An 18,815-nucleotide genomic window follows, 5' to 3' on the forward strand; every position below is an offset into this window, starting at 1 on the left:
TTTATATTATAAAAAAGTGTCGCTCGTAAGTTGTCCTAAGTGAATTTACAGATATTGAATAAACGATGAGAATTATTCAAACGACTGTGTCTGCCTTCTATATTTACCAACATCGACTTCATTAATTTTTCATGACACTTGGAATGGAACATGTCCAAAAGTAATGTAACATCTCGTGTAAAATGCACGAGACGACCGTGCCACTGCTACTGCCCAATGTCTATGCTGTGTCCGAAAAATTGGTTTTTCGTTTCTCGCGGCTCTTTCGCGCTGGTGTACTTTCAATTAATCGAATTATTATTCCCTCTCTCTCTTGATGAACGCAAGCTTACGCGCAAAACAATATCGAATCGCGCTTGTCTCTACTGGTGCTGGCCAAGTTTTTGACGGACGCTCGAGAGCTCGTGAATATTAATTCACCTCCGCGCGCTCGATGCCGTGAATTCACATCTCGGAGCTGTATTAAAAATAATACGGAAGTTTGTAAGCACGAGAAGCGAGAATTAATTACGATGATTCGGAGTTAATCCGAGCGATATATAATAGGGGTGCTACGTGGTGTTTTAAAAGCTCGAAGCACGACGCTCCAAGTAATTACGTTAGTATACAACAGCTTCCGAGGAAATTTCGAGCTCTTCGTTCGGTATACGTAATCGCGTAAACTGTTTCACGACGGCAGGGTAAAAATAACAATTCGTACACTTTGTGCATTGCTGAATATTATATTTCGTGTGTTGACTGTAGTTTTTCATTTTTCTCTTTTTTTGCTGCGCCGACAAGGGCACGTACATTCGCAACACGCCCAAATATAAAGTTCAATCTCTGTGGCTCAGCACTGGTCGTCGCACTCGACCTTGGGCAGTCTCACGCACTCGTGGAACTTGACGCCGAAGGTGTAGCCCGGCCTCTTGCAGCATTTCAGGCGTTGCGGGAAGTACTTGGCCGGTCCGGGTCCGTCGCAGCGGGGCCTCGACTTGGGCCGCGTGCCTATGCTGAACTTGGGCGGACACTGGTAGACGAGGCAGAGCGGGCCGGGATCGCGAATCGGCGGACTGAACTGGCACGGCTTGTCCTTGGGCTTGCCGGCGCTGCGCAACGGAAAATCAATTTTACATTATCGTCGTTTTGTGCTTGACATTTAACTCGGTGGAGGTGCGTCGAAACTTACAACGCGAATGACGGTCCTGGTGGATATATCGGTGGATCGTAAGGTCCGGAGGTCGGTGGCGGGCAGCGGCTCTTGGGCTTCGGCACGATCGAGAACGCCGGCGCCCAAAAGCCGGGCAGGTCGTACTTCGGTCCCGGACTGCAGCTCTTGGCTGTATATTAGGCGAAAACAATCAAATGAAACTCGGTTTTACGTGAATCGGTTTATCCGCTGTGATTACCTGGATTGTGTACTGCTTTCGGAAAGGTGTAGCCGGGAATGCCCGGCGGTTTGATCATGTACTTGGCTGGTCCGGGCCCCAGGCAACTCCTTCTGGCCGGGACTATTTGGCCGATCGTGTAGGCCGGCTCGCGCCACTTCGAGTGGCAATGGTCCTTATAACCCACCACGGCTCTCAGGTTGTACTTCGGCCCAGGCGCTGAAGAATCAGACCGGTGATGATTTCGTAAATCAAGATCGGCAACTCCCAGCGAGAAAAAAAAGTAGCTTACCTTGAACGCCGCACGACTTGGCACAACTGTCCTTGTTCTTGTTGATCTTGTGTAGATTACGATCGCCATTGTCGCACTTGTCGGCCTTTTTGCTGGGCATTTTGCTCTTTTTTTGGATACTTTTTTGAAATTTTAATTACTTATGATGTCGCCCAATACGCTTCACGAGAAGTTTTTTGGGGTTACGGAAAAATTTTGATGTGAGCGGCCGAAAGGGTTGCGATTGAATGGCGAGAATAAAGGACGATCTACGCGAGCTTGCGCGCAGCCGAGCTTCATCGCGCCAATCGACGGTCGCTACACCTAGCAACGAGATTATATAGCGATTCGAGCAATGATTTTTATTTTTCATGTTAATCGTGAATAAATAAAAAAGTACACAAAGATGTTTGGGAAGACATTTTAAATTTATTTGTCAGGATAACGATACAATTGATAAAATGCAAAATTTTATTTTTAAATGTCATCGGCCGGTGTCATCGGCACCGTCATACATTCGCTGTGCTTCATTCCAAATGAGAATTTCGGCTCTTTCTTTTTGATCAATTCGATGGGATAATAGTACTGAGGTCCGGGCGAATGTATCGTGTCAAAGGTTTTGTGACGGAATTTCATCGAATAAGCGGGACAGTTCTTTTTGTAGGTTTTCAATTGGTACTGATAGGCAGCCGGACCCGGGCCGATGTGACGAATTTTGCTCTTCGGTTTGAAAGCCCTTTGAAACGCAAATCAATTAGATCAGTTAGATGGGGTGAATGTAATTTTTTTAACGATAGAAATTTGATAACCAACATTGAGTAAGCTCCTTCTGCTTTTATGTCTGGTATGCCAGGCCCAATACACGTCGGAAGCATATAAGTAGGACCTGGGCCTACTTTGAATCTGAGTAAATCATGCCTGGCTGCTATAGTGTACGCTGGAGCTTTTTTTATGTGATTTACGTAAGGATTTTTTTCTGGTGCATGTGCTCCAGGACCAGGTTTCAAATCGTGCTCTACATCAAATCAATTTGTTATTTTTCATGGCTTTACAGTTTACCAGTCTATACGATATTTTTAGCTTACGCTTTCGATCGTGTTTGAATGCCATGGTATAAGCTGGTGGCTTGTATGGACCATGTTGAGTAAACTTTTGGTCCACGGAATAGGGCCCGGGAACTACCAAGTGTATTTTTTGTTTATGCCGAAATTTCATAGTATAGGCTGGTTCCCGATGTTTAGATGGATCATGGTCATCGAATCCAATAAGATTTTTCAATCTATATTGAGGACCAGGTCCTAGCAAAAATATTGAAGTAATGCTTTTAATTGGTAGTTCTTGGAGATCAATAACAAGCTACAGGGCTTTAAACTTTTTACCTCTTGGCATGCATCCGAGGCCTTTAGATTTGGATTTTTGATTAAACGATTCCATGATGAAATACTATCTTACAATTTGACACACCAAAAATTTTTTGAAAACTAAAAGTTCAATGTAATTAACCTATTGATACAAATTCATTCTAACAAGTGGTGTCAATTTAGAAAGAAAAAATGACAATCAATCGCAACAACTTTCATACGTATATTATACCATCTGGTATAGATATATATTTCAACATAACAAAATATATGTACAGAATAGAAAAATATGTGGGTAAAAATTATCACTCTTCATCAGATTCAGAGTCATAATCGGATGAATCACTGTCAAAATTGTCTTCATCTGCATCACCTTCGTCGTCATCTTCATTATTCGCTAAGGAATTCAATTTCTCTAATAACTCTTGCTTTGTACGAGTCACATGTTTTGGTTCTGGAACATGGCTATCATCTGAATCATCATCATCATCATTATTATCTTCCTTTTCTTTTGATTCCTCTTCACCTTGTTCATATTCGAGAAGGCTTTTACCAACTTTGGCATTGTGCTTGCTATTTTCTTTCTTCTTCTTCTTTTTGTCATGTTCTGTAATAAGATATTTCATTGTATCAAAAGTTAGTCATTAAAACTTAAATTCTATTAAAATTAAAAATAAAGTAATAACTTACGCTTTCCATTCATGTATCTCATAAACGTTCTTCTCTTGCGCTCTGGCAGAGATCTGAGCATGGCAGTCATCTCAGCATCCAGTTGTTGCTGTTCTTCTTTGCTCGGTTGAGCAGGCACCAACGATGCTTTCTGTTCGCACTTGGGGCACGCATCTCGCTCTCTGGCACAAGGCCCACACATTGTGTGATACGCATGCTTGACAGTCTTCTGATCACACTTATTACACTTTCCAGGCTGCTTCAATGGCTTGTACTTCTTGTACTTGATTTTCCATTCAATAATCGACTTGCATCTTTGACAGACATTTGCTATTTGCAAACTATTGATCTTTTTTGTGATGTGTGAGGTGTCGTGCATGGAATTTTTGAATGCAAATGTATTCTGATGCTTTGGAGGTCTGGTCCTCTTGACGTTGCCTTTTTGTGAACTCATTATTACTAAAAAAAGGGCCGACGTTGCAGTCGGTAGATGCAACTATCGCTAAAAAATTCACAGACACACCCGGTACAACACTCGAGTGCAACAGTTCGTTGTTCTGCTCAACTCACTGTGCACAACGTGTTCGAAAAATTACACACGGCGTTAAAGGTTATAACCGACGACGTGAGACGTCTGTCCGGTCGCACACGTGCGTGCGGCGCCTCGAAGTGAACGCGCGCGCGATACGAATTTTAAATTTTTTTGGAAAAGTTCCACGATCGGCTCTTCACGTGCGCGCATCAATTATTCTCAACTATTCTCGTCGTTGCGGCTTCTGGACCGGTGCGGGAAAACGTAGATAATTTAAATATAAATGTCGCAGGCTCTTGCCGCGCGGATAATATCGGAAAATTGATTAAATTTCGGGTCGAAAAGCGCGCAGCTATGCAGCTATATACATTACAGATATTGAGAATAATTCATTACGACGTGGAGTTTGTGCAGTGGCTGCGAATTCTAAAAATACAACGACGATCGTGCCTTATAGTATACGAGTGCTCGCTCGCTCTTGAGTGATATGGATTTTCCAGTTATCTCGTAACGGACGTCCATTTATTATTCCGATATGAATAAAAGCATAATAATGAGCTTTGCGTGCTTTTGAATAATTACGTTATCTCTCGATCAGTTAAATTGGACTATTAAAGAAAGATTGAGAAGAAATTCACATAATCGCACAGGGAAACTTTTCAAGCTCTGCTTGTCTCAATCGTATACGTAAAGTATACGCTACACAACTTACTTTTTGTAAGCTATATCTATGAAATTATTTTTTAAATACTACGCTCACTTTTTATATAAAAATTAATTCATACGTCTGATCAACGATTATCAGCAATCAAAAATAATATTGGAGCAATTCATTTTTTTATGTGAAACTTTTATATGTATTGCTGGGTGTGGTAACGAATCCGTGAAAAATGAACTAGCGAGCCATTAGCCTCGCATTAGCAGTCTTGGTTTTCACTGCTTAAACTTAAAGGAAGCTTAAAAGTATCAACGAAAGACTGAGTTAAAAATTCTACAATAAGTTAAATCCGTTAGTAAGTTGAGGTAGTGTGATTGAAATTACATTATAAATTCAGAAATAATATGCATATTGTATTTTTTTTATTCATAACAATTGTAACAATTATTATCAATGAAAGGCACTTCGGAAATCCATCTGCGCAACATTACCATTATTGTTAATTTATAAACACATGTATGGAGGCTTACAATGTTTAGAATTCTCATTCGGCGTGATTTGCTCTAGTTTTTCTGTAGCAATATTTACGAAAAAAACGAGCCATTATAGTCGAGTGAAATCTTACATGCAGTGGCGGTTTACGGAGCACGCCAAGTACGCTATAACGTGGGGCTCGGAAGTATTGAAATAAACGTCAAATTTTTTTATTATATATATTTGTGTGAGAATCTATTAATACATGTTTTTTTTTGTAAACTCGACGTTGTCTGTCGGGCGTTTATTTAAAAGTATTTAGTTTTAGACGACCTAAAAATTCCTCGAAGAAATTGTCAGCAAATTAGAATTTCGAATTATTTCAAATGTTGTAAGAATAATGTATAAACAGATAAATCGGTACCTAAATTATAAACATTATAATCATAAACGATTTTGACATCGTCACTCGACACAGTGATAATGTTTATAGTTGAAATTAATTAGTTTGAATGTTGTCTTTACCGATGGAACAAACCATAATATCGAAGACACTTAATAAACTGATCAATCATTTAATTTAGGCATCAAAATGGATCAAAGTGAGAAGTTCGAGGAAGTTGTCTCGGAAAATAATTTGAAGGAACGAGAAATTGTTGTTTCGGACGATAAAAAATATGTTTGTGACATTTGTCAAGATGCATTTACACTAAAATCGAGCTTGATAGCCCACCGAGATACAATTCACAATGAAAAAAAAGATTTTGCAAGCGACAAATGCGAAAAAAAATTTGAGTTTCGAAGTCATTTGATTAGACGCCAAATATTGGTTCCCAAAAGCCGTGAAGATTTTGTATGCAACAAGTGCGAGAGGAAGTTTGAAAATAAATCAACTTTACTCAAGCACAAAAGAATATTTCATGAAGTTTTCAAAGATTACTTATGTGAAAAGTGTGCAAAAAGATTCGGAAATAAACGGAGTTTGCTTTTGCACATAATGACAGTACATGATGGTTATAAAGATTATGCATGTGAAAAGTGCTGGAAGAACTTGAGGAAAAATTCGAATTTGCTCTTACACCAAAAGATACCTCATGAAATTCGTGAAGATTATTCACGTCACACGTGCAAAAAAATATTTGGAAAGAAAGAGAGTTTGATCCATCAACAAAAGTCAGTCCATGAAGGTCGCAGAGATTTTGCATGTAACAAGTGCGAGAAGAAATTCAGACAAAATTATATTTTGCTCCGCCATCAAAAGACAGTACATGAAGGTCGTAAAGATTTCGTATGTGATAAGTGTGAAAAGAAATTTACACAAAAACCGCATTTGCTCGCCCACCTGCAGATAGTCCACGAAGGTCGCAAAGATTTTGCATGCAACCATTGTGAGAAAACATTTGGAAACAAATCGCATTTGCTCGTCCATAAAAAAACAGTCCATAAAGGTCGAAAAGATTACGCTTGTGACAAATGTCAGAAAAAATTTGGACTAAAATGGAATTTGCTCACCCATTTAAAGACAATCCACGAAAATCGCAAAGATTATGCATGTGACAAGTGTGAAAAAAAATTTGGAGGTAAATCATATTTGCTTTTACATAAAAAGACAGTACATGAAGGTCGTAAAGATTTCGTATGTGACAAGTGTGAGAAAAAATTTGGACGGATAAGCCATTTGCTAATGCACCAAAAAACAGTTCACGATGGTCGTAAAGATTTTGCATGTGAAATGTGTGAGAAGAAATACGGGACTCAAAGTAATTTGATAAATCACCAAAAAATAGTGCACGAAGGTCGCAAAGATTACGTATGCGATGATTGCGATAAGAAATTTACACAAAAATCGACTTTCATTTTGCATCAGAGGACAGTCCACGAGCATCGGAAAGATTACGCATGCGAGAGATGTGAAAAAAAATTTGGACAGAAATGTATTTTGCTTTCACACCAAAGGACAGTACACGAAGGCCGTAAAGATCACGCGTGCGAAAATTGTGAAAAGAAATTTGAAAGTAAACCATATTTGTTGATACATCAAAGGACGATCCATGAAGGTCACAAAAGTTATGCATGTAACAAGTGCGAAAGAAAATTTGGATTTAAATCGAATTTGCTCTTACACCAAAAGACAGTGCACGAAGGTCGAAAAGATTACTCGTGCTACAACTGCGAAAAGAAATTTGGACAGAAACAGCAATTGCTCAGACACCAAAAGACAGTACATGAAGGTCTCAATGATTTTGCATGCGACAAATGCGAGAAGGTATTTGGACAAAAGTGGAATTTGTTTAGGCACCAAATGACAGTCCATAATACGCATGCCACGATTGCAAGAAGAAAGATTGACAATTGTAAACATATATAGATACTTATAGTTATGTTTTTCTACAGCTGTAATAAAAATTGTGCCTAAACCATTCTGTTCTACGTGAATCTTGAGTTTTCAACAGTCATTAAGGGCTAACAGGGGGCTTAATTATTTTTCATTTTTCAATTACAGTACTAAGCTGTAAAAGTGAAAAAAAATGTTTTTTTTAAGAACACACATGATAACCCTTTTCAAAACCCTATTTGAAAGTATTTTGTCCAGTTAGATACTTAGAAACAGTTAAGTATAATAATAATGAGGGTATTGGTCCTCAACGCAAGCTATACGCATATCTAATCTACCTGTCGTAGAAATCCAAGAGCAAGCATTAATCGATGGTACCCCAGGTGGTTTCATTTTGTTCGATAGCCAATTGGCCATGGTCGCAACCAAAAGCTAGCCATAAGATGAACTGTAGCTACTTGTGTGTACAATTTTCTAGAATTTAGTATTCATTTTTTATCATTTTCCATAAATTAATTTCACTTTGCTATATGTAGTTCAAGTTCATAATACAATTCAATTCGATCTAATAAAAAGTTATAAACAATTTTATAAAAAAAAACATGAAATTTCGAGAAAAAAATCTCGTTTAACTCAAATTTCAACACGGAAAGAAGGTTCGCTGGGGCGTCTCACGCATATAAATTTGGTCAATGGCATGTATACTTTATTGTAAAATAGTTATAATTACGAAATTCAAAATGGGGATCATAAATTTGACTCCCGAAGACCCGTATGTCATAGAATCATTTCGACAATTTTTAACTCGATAACCATCAGCTGTACGAGAAAAAGTTGTAGAATAAAAAGTGTTGAAAATTGATCAAAGAAAACGCCTGATTTTTTCAGAATTTTTTGAAACGATTTTTGGATTTCTGGATAACACCATTTTTTCAAACGGGTTAACTTGTACACGGGATTCTTTCTGGGAGATGATTCGCTTCGGCTGCCGATTAAAGGTCGTGAATCGATTATCAAGTAATTACAGGACAAAGTTTGTGGTGGTGTTAAACACCCAAATAAACACTCGAACACTTAGAAATGCAAACCACGTTGCATCTGGATTGACACACTGCGCGTAGTTTATTTATTATACAAATTTCTCTTTCTCTCTTTTTCTCTCGTGCTTTCTACTTAGCTTCGAATTCACGCTAAAAGATATGCCCTAGGCTTAACCGGCCAAGCTTCAATCATTTACTTTATTGCTTTTTAGTAGTATTAACAATTTTGCTTATGCGACTCGATACTCGACATTTTTTACTGGAGTCGAGAAAAATCGGGTACTCGCCCTACCCCCTATATAACACGGGATGGCACGGGTGCACGACATTTCCCGTAATCTAAAGATAGACCATCGATACATGAGGCACCGCGCGCATCTCTTCTTTTCCACTTGGCCATACGAATCAGTCGCATGCGCAGTTGACAGACATATCCCTCGAAAAAGGGGTTGAAAAGCGGCAGAAGCAGTCCTTGCATTTGCTTGTGTGTGTATATAGCTTCGCGCCGCGCTCTCGATGGCCAATGAAATATTCAAATGGATAGCGCGCGCACAACCGAATGTCAATCTGTCAACCCTTACACGGAGCAGCAGTTGGAGTGAGAAAGAGAGAGAGAGAGAGAGACGAGGCTCATCCCATCTTCTCGCACGACGCGTCTCGCACTTTGTTTAGTCAATTATTAACTGTCCATCTTTGTTTACCCTTTAGCCCTCTTCTTCTCTCCCCTGTTTTTACTATATTGACCGTTTCGCGGCTTGAAAAATGTACGTCGCAGCATAAATGGATATTCCTAATTTATGATGGAATGATATGGATATCATGCAGTCGGCGCGAACCACGTTATCCAGTTATTTATGGAATTTTTCGTCTCGTCGTTCAATATTGAGAATCTCTGTTGAATGGCAGCGAACCGGCAGAAAAGTCTGTCTAACTTTTTCACCATAAGACAATGTAGCTGCATCAATATTCGATGCTATGATACTCATTGTATAGGTGCATACGATTAGCGAATAAAAACTGTCCATTTACGTCCACTCCGTTGGTATACGTTTTCTAAGGGACAATTAAGCCTTATTTTCGCAGCTCTATGTATAGGCCTCGGGTCTGCGAGTTACGGGCAGCTGAATTTTTTAACAGCCCATCGCCGCGGATCTTTCTGCAACTTTTCGATTGCTGTGCTGCTGCAGCGCGTGGGTAAGAAAAACGCGTCCAACCGATACATGGATCTCACGCACCAAGATTACACCTACCTGCAGTGTGGGACCACTTTAATGCTTCCGGTGTACATAATTTTTTTTCTCTTAACATCATTTATTACGTCAAAGACACTGCAAGATCCTGCACTGTATTCTAAAAAAGACGAGATCAAATTATCGTACGACTTATACAATTATTTGGACTAATACGATCATTTAGACTTTGTCATTTGCAAACTCACAAATAAAGGTACTCGCCATCTAACGGTGGAAGCTAAAAGTGATATTATGGTATTTAAAGTGCTTGAAAATTAGTCTTAATTTTTTCAGACAATTAAATTGTAATTTTCAAATCATTTAACTTGCGTTTAATATTTTTAATTGAAACAGAAAAATTGCCAAAAACAAGCCAATTAATATTAATACATTTGAAAAAATTTTCAAATGCTATTTTTCAGTAACATGGTCATTATTACAGTGAACATTTTTGCCAGGATTTGGGACAAATTTTATTTGATTATAATAGGAGAGAGGCCTATGAAAAGTTGATACCGACTATACTATGTAAAAATATTAACTCCAATGCCGTGATCACTCGTTCTTTATAATATATAAACCAGAGCTTTTTTTCCAATACAACTGGTATAGAAAAATTTGTGAAGAAAAGTTGATTTCTGAGTAGAAAAAATCCGTGGTCGTCCTCTCCAGTTTTCCATAACCATTTTTATTACGTTCTAGAATTAGTCGGCACGCTACTTCGCTACAATAGCCAAAATTACTCATGCATTCAAAAGTAAAAAATTGTACTGCACTTATGTTTTACCACTGAATATTAGTAAAAAGAAAGAGATGAAGTGTATAATATAATTTAATTTTAAAATTCTCAATCGACATAATATTCAGCTCAAACACTTTTCACTTTGTAAGACCACTTTGATTGCACAAAAAACTTCAACGACAAGTCCAAATGAAGAAAAAAAGATTACTTTGAAATATTAAACTCCATTCGAAATAAGAATATTGAATAAAAAGAATACTATCGTATGTTTTCTGTAAAGTGTATTTTTTAAAGAGGGATATTAACAACTATTTGTTCAAATTTCAAAATGCCAAAATTCGCAGACAATTTTAGGCACTTGATTATTTTGGAAGATTTATTTTTAATTAAAATTCAAGGTTCTCATTGTTACTGACTATTGCTAATAGAAGTACAATGTAATTTTTATACAAAATCAAAGTCCGTATCCTAATCAGCAGTACAGGCCGTATACAGTTTTTACAAAATCAAAGACCAATAAGAAGGTAAAAAATGTACAGACACATTTCGATTTAATACTTTATTAATGAAAAAATGTGATTACTTCATATGGTTCATTACAGTTTCTACTATACTTGAAGTTGTAAAATTAATCGAAGCTAATGAGTCTTCTAATGAAATATAAATTCATAAATTAAATTTATGATTTGTGTAAAGAGTAAAAGGTCGTAAGAATAATTCGTTTCATTGTGAGTAGGTAAAAATTTTATTGAAGTTTAAATCTTTGAGTACATGTGCTAAAAACGAGGAATTTAGATACTAACGTAATATTAATGTATAATCGCATTCATTATTTTTTAAATTGTTTTTACAAGCCAAATTAAAATACGATAATAACAAATGACAACGTAGATCGTATAACAACACAAAAAAGTTCAAAGAACGAAAACATTGTGTAATAAAACGATTTTCTCTACTCTCTGAGACAGTAGAAGTTTGAGAAACAGCGCAGAGCTGAGGGTATACTCAAGTAATACGTCTTTTTTCGATCAACACTGGCTTTGAAGAAAAGTGCTTTGTAATGAGATGATCGAAAGCCAATGTTACGGAACGCAGTCGTTGTATTTTTTTTCTTATTCTCTCTCTCCTTACCATTTTTCCAATAAACCTGCTGAAAATCGTCTTATTTATTATTTGTTTCACGATCGTGGGATCATTGCGCTGACAATGTTGAAATGAAATTACACGACGGCTCCTTTTTTCTTTTGTTTTTTTTTCTTGTCATCCAGCTTTTTTTTTAACCTTCATTAAAGCAGGTGTTTTTGATAAAAAAAAAGTAGGAAACAAAAGGATTTCAGTATCATACTCGATCGGCCACTTGAATTTCATATGTATTAATAGAATGAAAAATTTTGCAATGCATCGCTAATTTTTAATAATATCTCAAGGTTAAAAAAAATCTTAGTCAGTACTCACAATGAATGAACAATTTACTATAAGCTTACGATACTTTTTGCGTAAATTTTTCGATAAGTATTATTAATATTTATTATATAAAAATTGTTCTTATTCATTACACTCGGTGCACTTTTACTCTCCTGTGATCATGATTATTGCCCGAAAGCCAATATCGAATAAAAAAGGCTTTCTGAGCAACAATCAAAAGCATGAAGAGAAATGGAACGGATCATCGTTCCACGTGAGATGGCATGCCTTCATCTCGACGAGTGTTGTTCTTGTGAAGTGGATGAATTCAGAATTGTACCCATCTAATGAGAAACATCATGATATAATAATTAGCATTATTTTGTTGTCAGTAAAATCAAGTGAATTCTATCGATGAAAATCCTTGTTTAGACATTCTCATCGAAAACTCAATTTGATAATGAAATAGATGAAAAAAAAAGAAAAAATAGAATAGTCTCCGGATAGCATATTTCACAACACATTATGCAAAATATACCGTACGCACGAAGCATGTGCCGTTTGAATGAAAAGCGCAACACGTAGGTGTGCGTACTATTATAGTCGCGCGCGCGGATATACCTATACGCGAAAGAAGCCAAAGCGCGTGCCACAGTCAGCAGTAGCAGCAGCACACATAACCGGACACGCGGCACGCGAGCTTTCCCTTATAGTTCCTACACAGGAGTAGTGTACTATGGGCGCAGATAACGTCTCGATTGAAATTTCCCGCGTATCCATATGTATGTGTACGCGTGTGTTTTTTTTTTGTGCACCGCGGACAATAGAGATGTATTCAGCCGTTTCTCTGTTCGCGCATACACACATAGCTACAATACAACTTTTCATTCTTGGCTCGAGTTTTTCCATACAATGAAAAAACTGCGCGGACGATGCGTACCGTAAAATACATCTGCAATACTGTTAATTTTTGTGCCTACGATAAATCGTTACGCTAAAATAAAAAGAGAGGCAATACGTATTCACGCGTGAAAATGGATACACGTAGATCTCTCTCTCTTTCTTTCTCTCGCTCCCGCTTTGCCCGCAACGAGTATAACAATAATTGAAGTCGACCGAGAGCAAAAAATAAAATATAAAAAAAAGGTATATATAAATTTAATAATACAAAATCGCTGTAGGAAGGCTGTGCAGCAACATTGCTACAATTAGAAATTGTGTTGCCGCGGGCTCCGAGGCACATCGGTCGAGCTGCGTCGAGCTCGAGCTCTCCGCGTCGATTCCGCGAAAAACATTTGAAATGTAATATCGGCACGAGAGTAGCAGCAGCAGAAGCAGCAGCGCACTGTTAAGAATATATATACAGGGCAGAGCGAGAGTCTGAGCAAAAGAATGAGAGTCTCGAAGAGGAAGAAATTATATTAGGAAGTTGTAAAAAATGATTCGTTGTTACCGCTACGGAGCGCGAGCGAGTACAAGAGAGAGGAGGAGAGAGAACAGAACAGAGCATCGTACTGTAAAAAAAGATCATTGGAGCAATTGTCGAAAGAGAAAAGAGAGAGAGAGAGAGAGAGAGAGAGAGAGAGAGAGAGGGAGAAAAAAATCCGTGAAAAGTGGGTAAAATAAAGAGTCTGTGTGGAACATAGCGAATGCCCAGATTATCGAGTAAAAAATCCAAGTTGTAATAATAATTCTTGCGATGCATTTGTGTACACGAGACGGAATATAAAAATGAAAAACGAGTACAAAAGAATGTACGCATATTTGTGTACGAAAGGTCAAGGAACCGAAAAATAAAGGGCGCATCGCGGCACACGAACGTTTTGACCGCAACGATCGCGAGTCGCGTAATAATTATATACGCGCACAGAACACCCGCGTTATTATTACACGCATGTTACTTACGCGCGTGCGGCGAAAGCAAAACAACAAAAGTGCGAAAAAAACAGTGAAAAAAATTTCGTACCTCGTGTCATCGACGTTGTTGCGGGTCGTCGAACTTTGGCTCCTCGTTGTTGTTACTCCTGAATGGGGTCCTCGACTCCTGCAGGACGCGTGTGCGTGTATTATTGGGCCTCTGGACTGCACAGCTGACGCGAGGATTCAAAGTCCTAGAGCTCGAAGAACAATAGACTGTATCTGTAATACTCGAATACGTAGAGAGAGTGAGAACAAGAGGAGAGAGCTCGACCTGTTCGGTCGAGAGCAGGCGAGCGAGTGACAATGGCTCGAGTCTCGCCGATACCGGTCATCGTTCGCTCGCTCAGCTCGGCGCGCTCGAGGGTGCGCGTGTATCATTGCACCTACGAGGAGGAGGGAAGAGGGCGAGCGCGAAGAGGAGGATAAGCCGCCGGCAGGGGTGGGAGTAAAAGGGACAAAAGGGTATCGGTCGCGTGTGCGCGAGGCAAGGGCGCACGCGCCGATGCGCCAGGCTGCTGCCTGTAAACCGCTACTGCTGTCGTCGTTCGCCAGCCAAGAGGAGGTGGTGCCAAATACACACACATACACACATACACACATATATACACTTCCCTCCAACGTACCTCTAGAGCCTTCATACATGTACATACCTCAATTGTTACAACAAGACACACGAGCGAGAAGATGATAAACGCTCCGTTTAGCGAGTCGTGCATGTATCGGCATGCGCGCATGTGTGCGCGCGGCAACGACACCCCTTATGTGGAAGCCGCATGGGCCAGTATGCAGAGGCCATTGACTCTCTCGAGCTTGAGAAAATGCGCTGCACTGGATGTGCATGTGGCGCGCAAGCGGCTTTTTTGGTTGTAACTCGCGCGAATCCACCCGCACGTGGTTGTTATATTGCGACGATGATGCGCGTGTGACTTTAAATATACCGGAGCTGCACAAAAATTGGGCTTTTTATATTGTATTCGTCGGTTTCCGCAGTTATTCCCGGAGCATAAAAGTACAATGATTAATTTTCAATTACGATTTTCTCATACACACAGCAAACGTTTCCAGTCGGTTGCCTGGCGAGGAAAAAATACTCGTTGAGACTTGATGAATATTCGTTATTGGCGATCTCAAATGACGCACTCATTATTATTATATGTGAGCGCATATAAGCACAGAATGTGCATCATTGCATAATCATCATCAAACGATGAAACGCAAAAGTCATTTTTGATGTATACTGTACCCTCTCTGGTAACTATATACGCAACGTAGAGCCAACCCCCATACACTATGCTGCTGCTGAGCGACGGGCCTTTACATACGTATGAATAAGTGAATCGGTCGAGCGCCACACGATGTGTTTCCTCTGTTACGTATACGCGGCGGGATAATAGCTTCTGCCGTCGCTCTCTGTGCGGTGTCCTTCATCTTCACCATGCATATGTATACGTATGCAAAGATCCATTTCACCTGCGTGAACAGCCAACACACCTTGTCAATCTAACGCTAATCATTTCAAACGTCCATTTAGAGCAAACGTATGCGGTGGTGCTTTCGCAGCCCTTGTACCTTGGAATATATGCATGGCCCATACGTCTGCAATTTTTTTCCTCTCTCTCTTTCTCTCTCTCTCTCTCTCTCCAGTCTCGGCGCTTATTATATATAAACGATTTGATATGTCTGACAGTTTCGAGTGAGCATGGCTTTGTCAACGCGAGGACGAGCGAGTGTGTAAAATATTGATTCTTTTTTTTTTCTTTCCACATATGCAAAAGTGTCAAATGCTTGATTATATTTTTTCGGTCTTGATTTCATACACCGAGAGACGTGTTTAATTTTCGTTAATTTTTAATGCTCGACACTTTCATTGGCGTGGCTTTGAACTTAATAAATAATTTATAAATAAAAAAATACTAACAAATTGTCTGCGAGAGCTTCATTTTCGATTGTATGTTTATTAATACATCGCGAATATAATCGATGAATTCATCGTTCGTTTTAAATACGCGATTACACAATTTGATTAGTGCAGGGTGTGTAACTTTCAAAATTGAATTCTCGCAAAAAGATCGTACTCGAAAACCTGATATAGCAGTAGATGTGAAAATTACGGCGCTTTTTAATTGATTAATAAATGAATCATTCTCGCACTGTCTTTCTCGCGTTCATCTCGAAGCGAGCGCAAGGTTTTATAAACTTATATTCTCTCGCCCTGCAGAGCTCGATTTTATAAGAATAGCACGCCGATATAACGTTTTGCACAAGAGCTTTACGACAAAGAGAGAAATAGACGGTGATGTACGTGGGGTCAAATCGAGGAGAGATGAGTGTGTTCGCTCACACACACGAAGGTGCACGTTAAAAATGTACAAGACAGGAAATGGGGTGTGATACCGCATATATAATACTTGACTGATGGCTTTAATTAATTTTCATTTGGGGCATATATACACATCGACCGCGAGTAGTATGCAGCGTGTGCGCATATATAGATGGAAGACGAGCCGAGACATGCAGAAGAGAAAAGAGAGCGAAATCGTGTGTACGTGGAACTGGTATATATAGCTTGATTTGGTGAAGGGAGATAATTAGATTAACGACTCCCGTACTGTACGTAGAAATTGCCCATTCGCAGCTTTTTTACCTCAAAATAAAAACCTTGTCGAGTTAGTCTGCGCACTCCAAGTATAAAAGTCACAAATATAATTCACAACCGATTATTTTTCATTGACAAATTTTACGAACTATATGTGGCTCGAAAATTTTATCGGATATTATGAGCCACGAGCGCAGAGAAGAAAAAATTTTGGCAAGCACAGCACATAGAGAGAGATGAAAAAAAGGGCGAGTGGAGCAGCAGCATCAGCAGCCACTGGGTCGATTCGAAAATTCTTTCTCTCTGTCTCTTTCTTTTTCTAAATCGTAATCGCGCGTGACAAAAGCGATCGAAATAATCCTTGCATGGGTCCTAGTTTTTTCTCTCTCTCTCTCTCTCTCCTCTCCAAAACAAGCACCTCACCCTTTTTTTGCAGCTAACCGCTCTTCTAGCCGGCCCCCTTCGTTTTTTTTTTCAAATCGTCATCGGCGATGGGGTACAGCAAAGTATACACGCACGCTGCACGCTGGATTTTTTTTCTATAACTCACCGAGGCTGCGATGGGGTGAGGCTCTTTTTTAACCGTGCGCGCGTGTGCGTGTATGTGTGTAACTGTTACAAGGTGAGAAACCTATGGAGAAATTTTGCTTCTTTGATAGGGGTAATACGTGGCGCTGCTGATGCTGGGTACAGGAGTAACTCTGTAACTTTTTTATTCTGTTTTCTCTCTCGTTGCGATCGAGTTTCATTCGTAGAGCGGTGTACTATACGCTGTACACGTAAGGCTCGAGCCATGTTGCGCTATGCACGCTGGGCATCGATGCACTTTGATTCAAGGGATGAGCGAGGGTTGGAGGGTAATTTGTTCCAATTTTTTCCCCTCTGCATTCTATGAACCAGCTGCGCTACGTCATTATTAGCCAGTATGCGTAGAGGTCGCTTGGACATTTTCAAGGCAACGCACTTTACGATTAATGAGTATTTTTTTTCTTTGGTGAACTTAATGTCTTATTATATCAAAGTATTCTACATATACCTAATAGTAATAAAAATGAACCGAAATACGAGGTATCGTCGAATTCTTCCAATGCCATCGTCATTGTCGAGATGACATAAAGCGAGAACAAACAAGGAAAAAAATCAGTCCCTAAGGAGCAAGTATTTAAAAAAAAGGCATTTCCGGAGGCCCTTGTACTATCGAAGAGAGCAAAAAAAAAATTGCAAGAAGTGTACTTCGATGCGGTTAAAAGGGCAGCTTGAGACTCTTTAAAAATCTTTACATAATAAGAAATCAAAGTAGATTTCAGTATTTGAGAGACGACGAATGGTTTTTTTCATGTAAAATCTTTACTTTGACACAACATTTTTGTTTAAAATAGGCGTATCAGTATTATTTTAATGTTTTTGTAAAAAAATCCATTAAATACAATTACATACCTTATTTTTAAAGCAAAAAAAGGATTTGATTCTATTTGATCTAAACTTTTAACATTTTGATTCAAAATTAAAGGTCTTATAATAATTTTTTTTTCATTAATTTGATCAAAAATATATGAAAACTTTATGATAATCAAAACCAACCTTCACCGTTAGATGGCGAGTACCTTTATCAGTGAATCTGCAAGTGACAAAGTTGAATTAATTGTATAAATCGTAGAGCATGGTTTATGAAATACCACAATTAGATTCATTTTAAGCCCACTCATAAACAATTAAATTGCTGGATACTTATACCTAAATTTAATAAAATTTTCGTTTTATGTTAAAATTGTAGAAAATTAAAAAAACTTCAAATCGAATTGAATACGAAATTATTCACGAAAAAATCATTAATTTTCAATTCAAATCACTTAAATTTAAATGCTTACATGAATTTAAATCTATCGTGAGAGAAAAAAGCGTCCTCCGTCAATTTTAAATCAAAAATTTTTAACAGAATCGAGGAGCGCGTGTCGCGCTTCAAATGGCAAGTATGGCAGACGAGAGCAGCGTCACTCCACGCTCCTCATATGCACGAGAATCGCGATTTGAAAACCCGCGAAAACAACCTAATGTTATTATATGAAATTTATAAAAGATACGATAATTCTGATTCGGTAAATCGATCCCTCGTAAAAAGTGACACAAAATAGTGTATTCATAGTCTCTAGTCTAATAGAGATATATTTTTGATCGTTTATACGCTTGGATGAAAATATTTTCGATACACTTTTG

General features: G+C 38.7%; 3 protein-coding genes across 3 annotated transcripts; all 3 read right to left on the reverse strand.

Moving 5' to 3' along the window:
* Positions 1 to 749: 749 nt before the first annotated feature.
* LOC106653125 (extensin-like) lies at positions 750 to 1,867 on the reverse strand. Its single transcript, XM_014372381.2, has 4 exons — positions 1,660 to 1,867; positions 1,389 to 1,586; positions 1,169 to 1,319; positions 750 to 1,088 (listed from the first exon to the last, which is right to left on the reverse strand). Exons 1-4 carry the CDS (start codon positions 1,757 to 1,759, stop codon positions 830 to 832), a joined length of 708 nt encoding a protein of 235 aa, XP_014227867.1. The 5' UTR covers positions 1,760 to 1,867; the 3' UTR covers positions 750 to 829.
* Positions 1,868 to 2,102: 235 nt separating this feature from the next.
* Positions 2,103 to 3,137, reverse strand: LOC106653094 (outer dense fiber protein 3-like). The gene is made up of 4 exons (XM_014372346.1): positions 3,018 to 3,137; positions 2,724 to 2,936; positions 2,452 to 2,653; positions 2,103 to 2,374 (listed from the first exon to the last, which is right to left on the reverse strand). Exons 1-4 carry the CDS (start codon positions 3,070 to 3,072, stop codon positions 2,116 to 2,118), a joined length of 729 nt encoding a protein of 242 aa, XP_014227832.1. The 5' UTR covers positions 3,073 to 3,137; the 3' UTR covers positions 2,103 to 2,115.
* Positions 3,138 to 3,217: 80 nt separating this feature from the next.
* On the reverse strand, positions 3,218 to 4,312 carry LOC106653092 (uncharacterized protein C9orf85 homolog). Its single transcript, XM_014372345.2, has 2 exons — positions 3,690 to 4,312; positions 3,218 to 3,606 (listed from the first exon to the last, which is right to left on the reverse strand). The coding sequence occupies exons 1-2, from the start codon at positions 4,120 to 4,122 to the stop codon at positions 3,305 to 3,307; spliced, it is 735 nt and encodes a 244-aa protein (XP_014227831.1). The 5' UTR covers positions 4,123 to 4,312; the 3' UTR covers positions 3,218 to 3,304.
* Between the last annotated feature and the right edge of the window lie 14,503 nt (positions 4,313 to 18,815).

This window comes from Trichogramma pretiosum, unplaced genomic scaffold (assembly GCF_000599845.2).
Source record: "Trichogramma pretiosum strain Unisexual culture from Peru unplaced genomic scaffold, Tpre_2.0 scaffold8, whole genome shotgun sequence".
Taxonomy (NCBI): domain Eukaryota; kingdom Metazoa; phylum Arthropoda; class Insecta; order Hymenoptera; family Trichogrammatidae; genus Trichogramma; species Trichogramma pretiosum.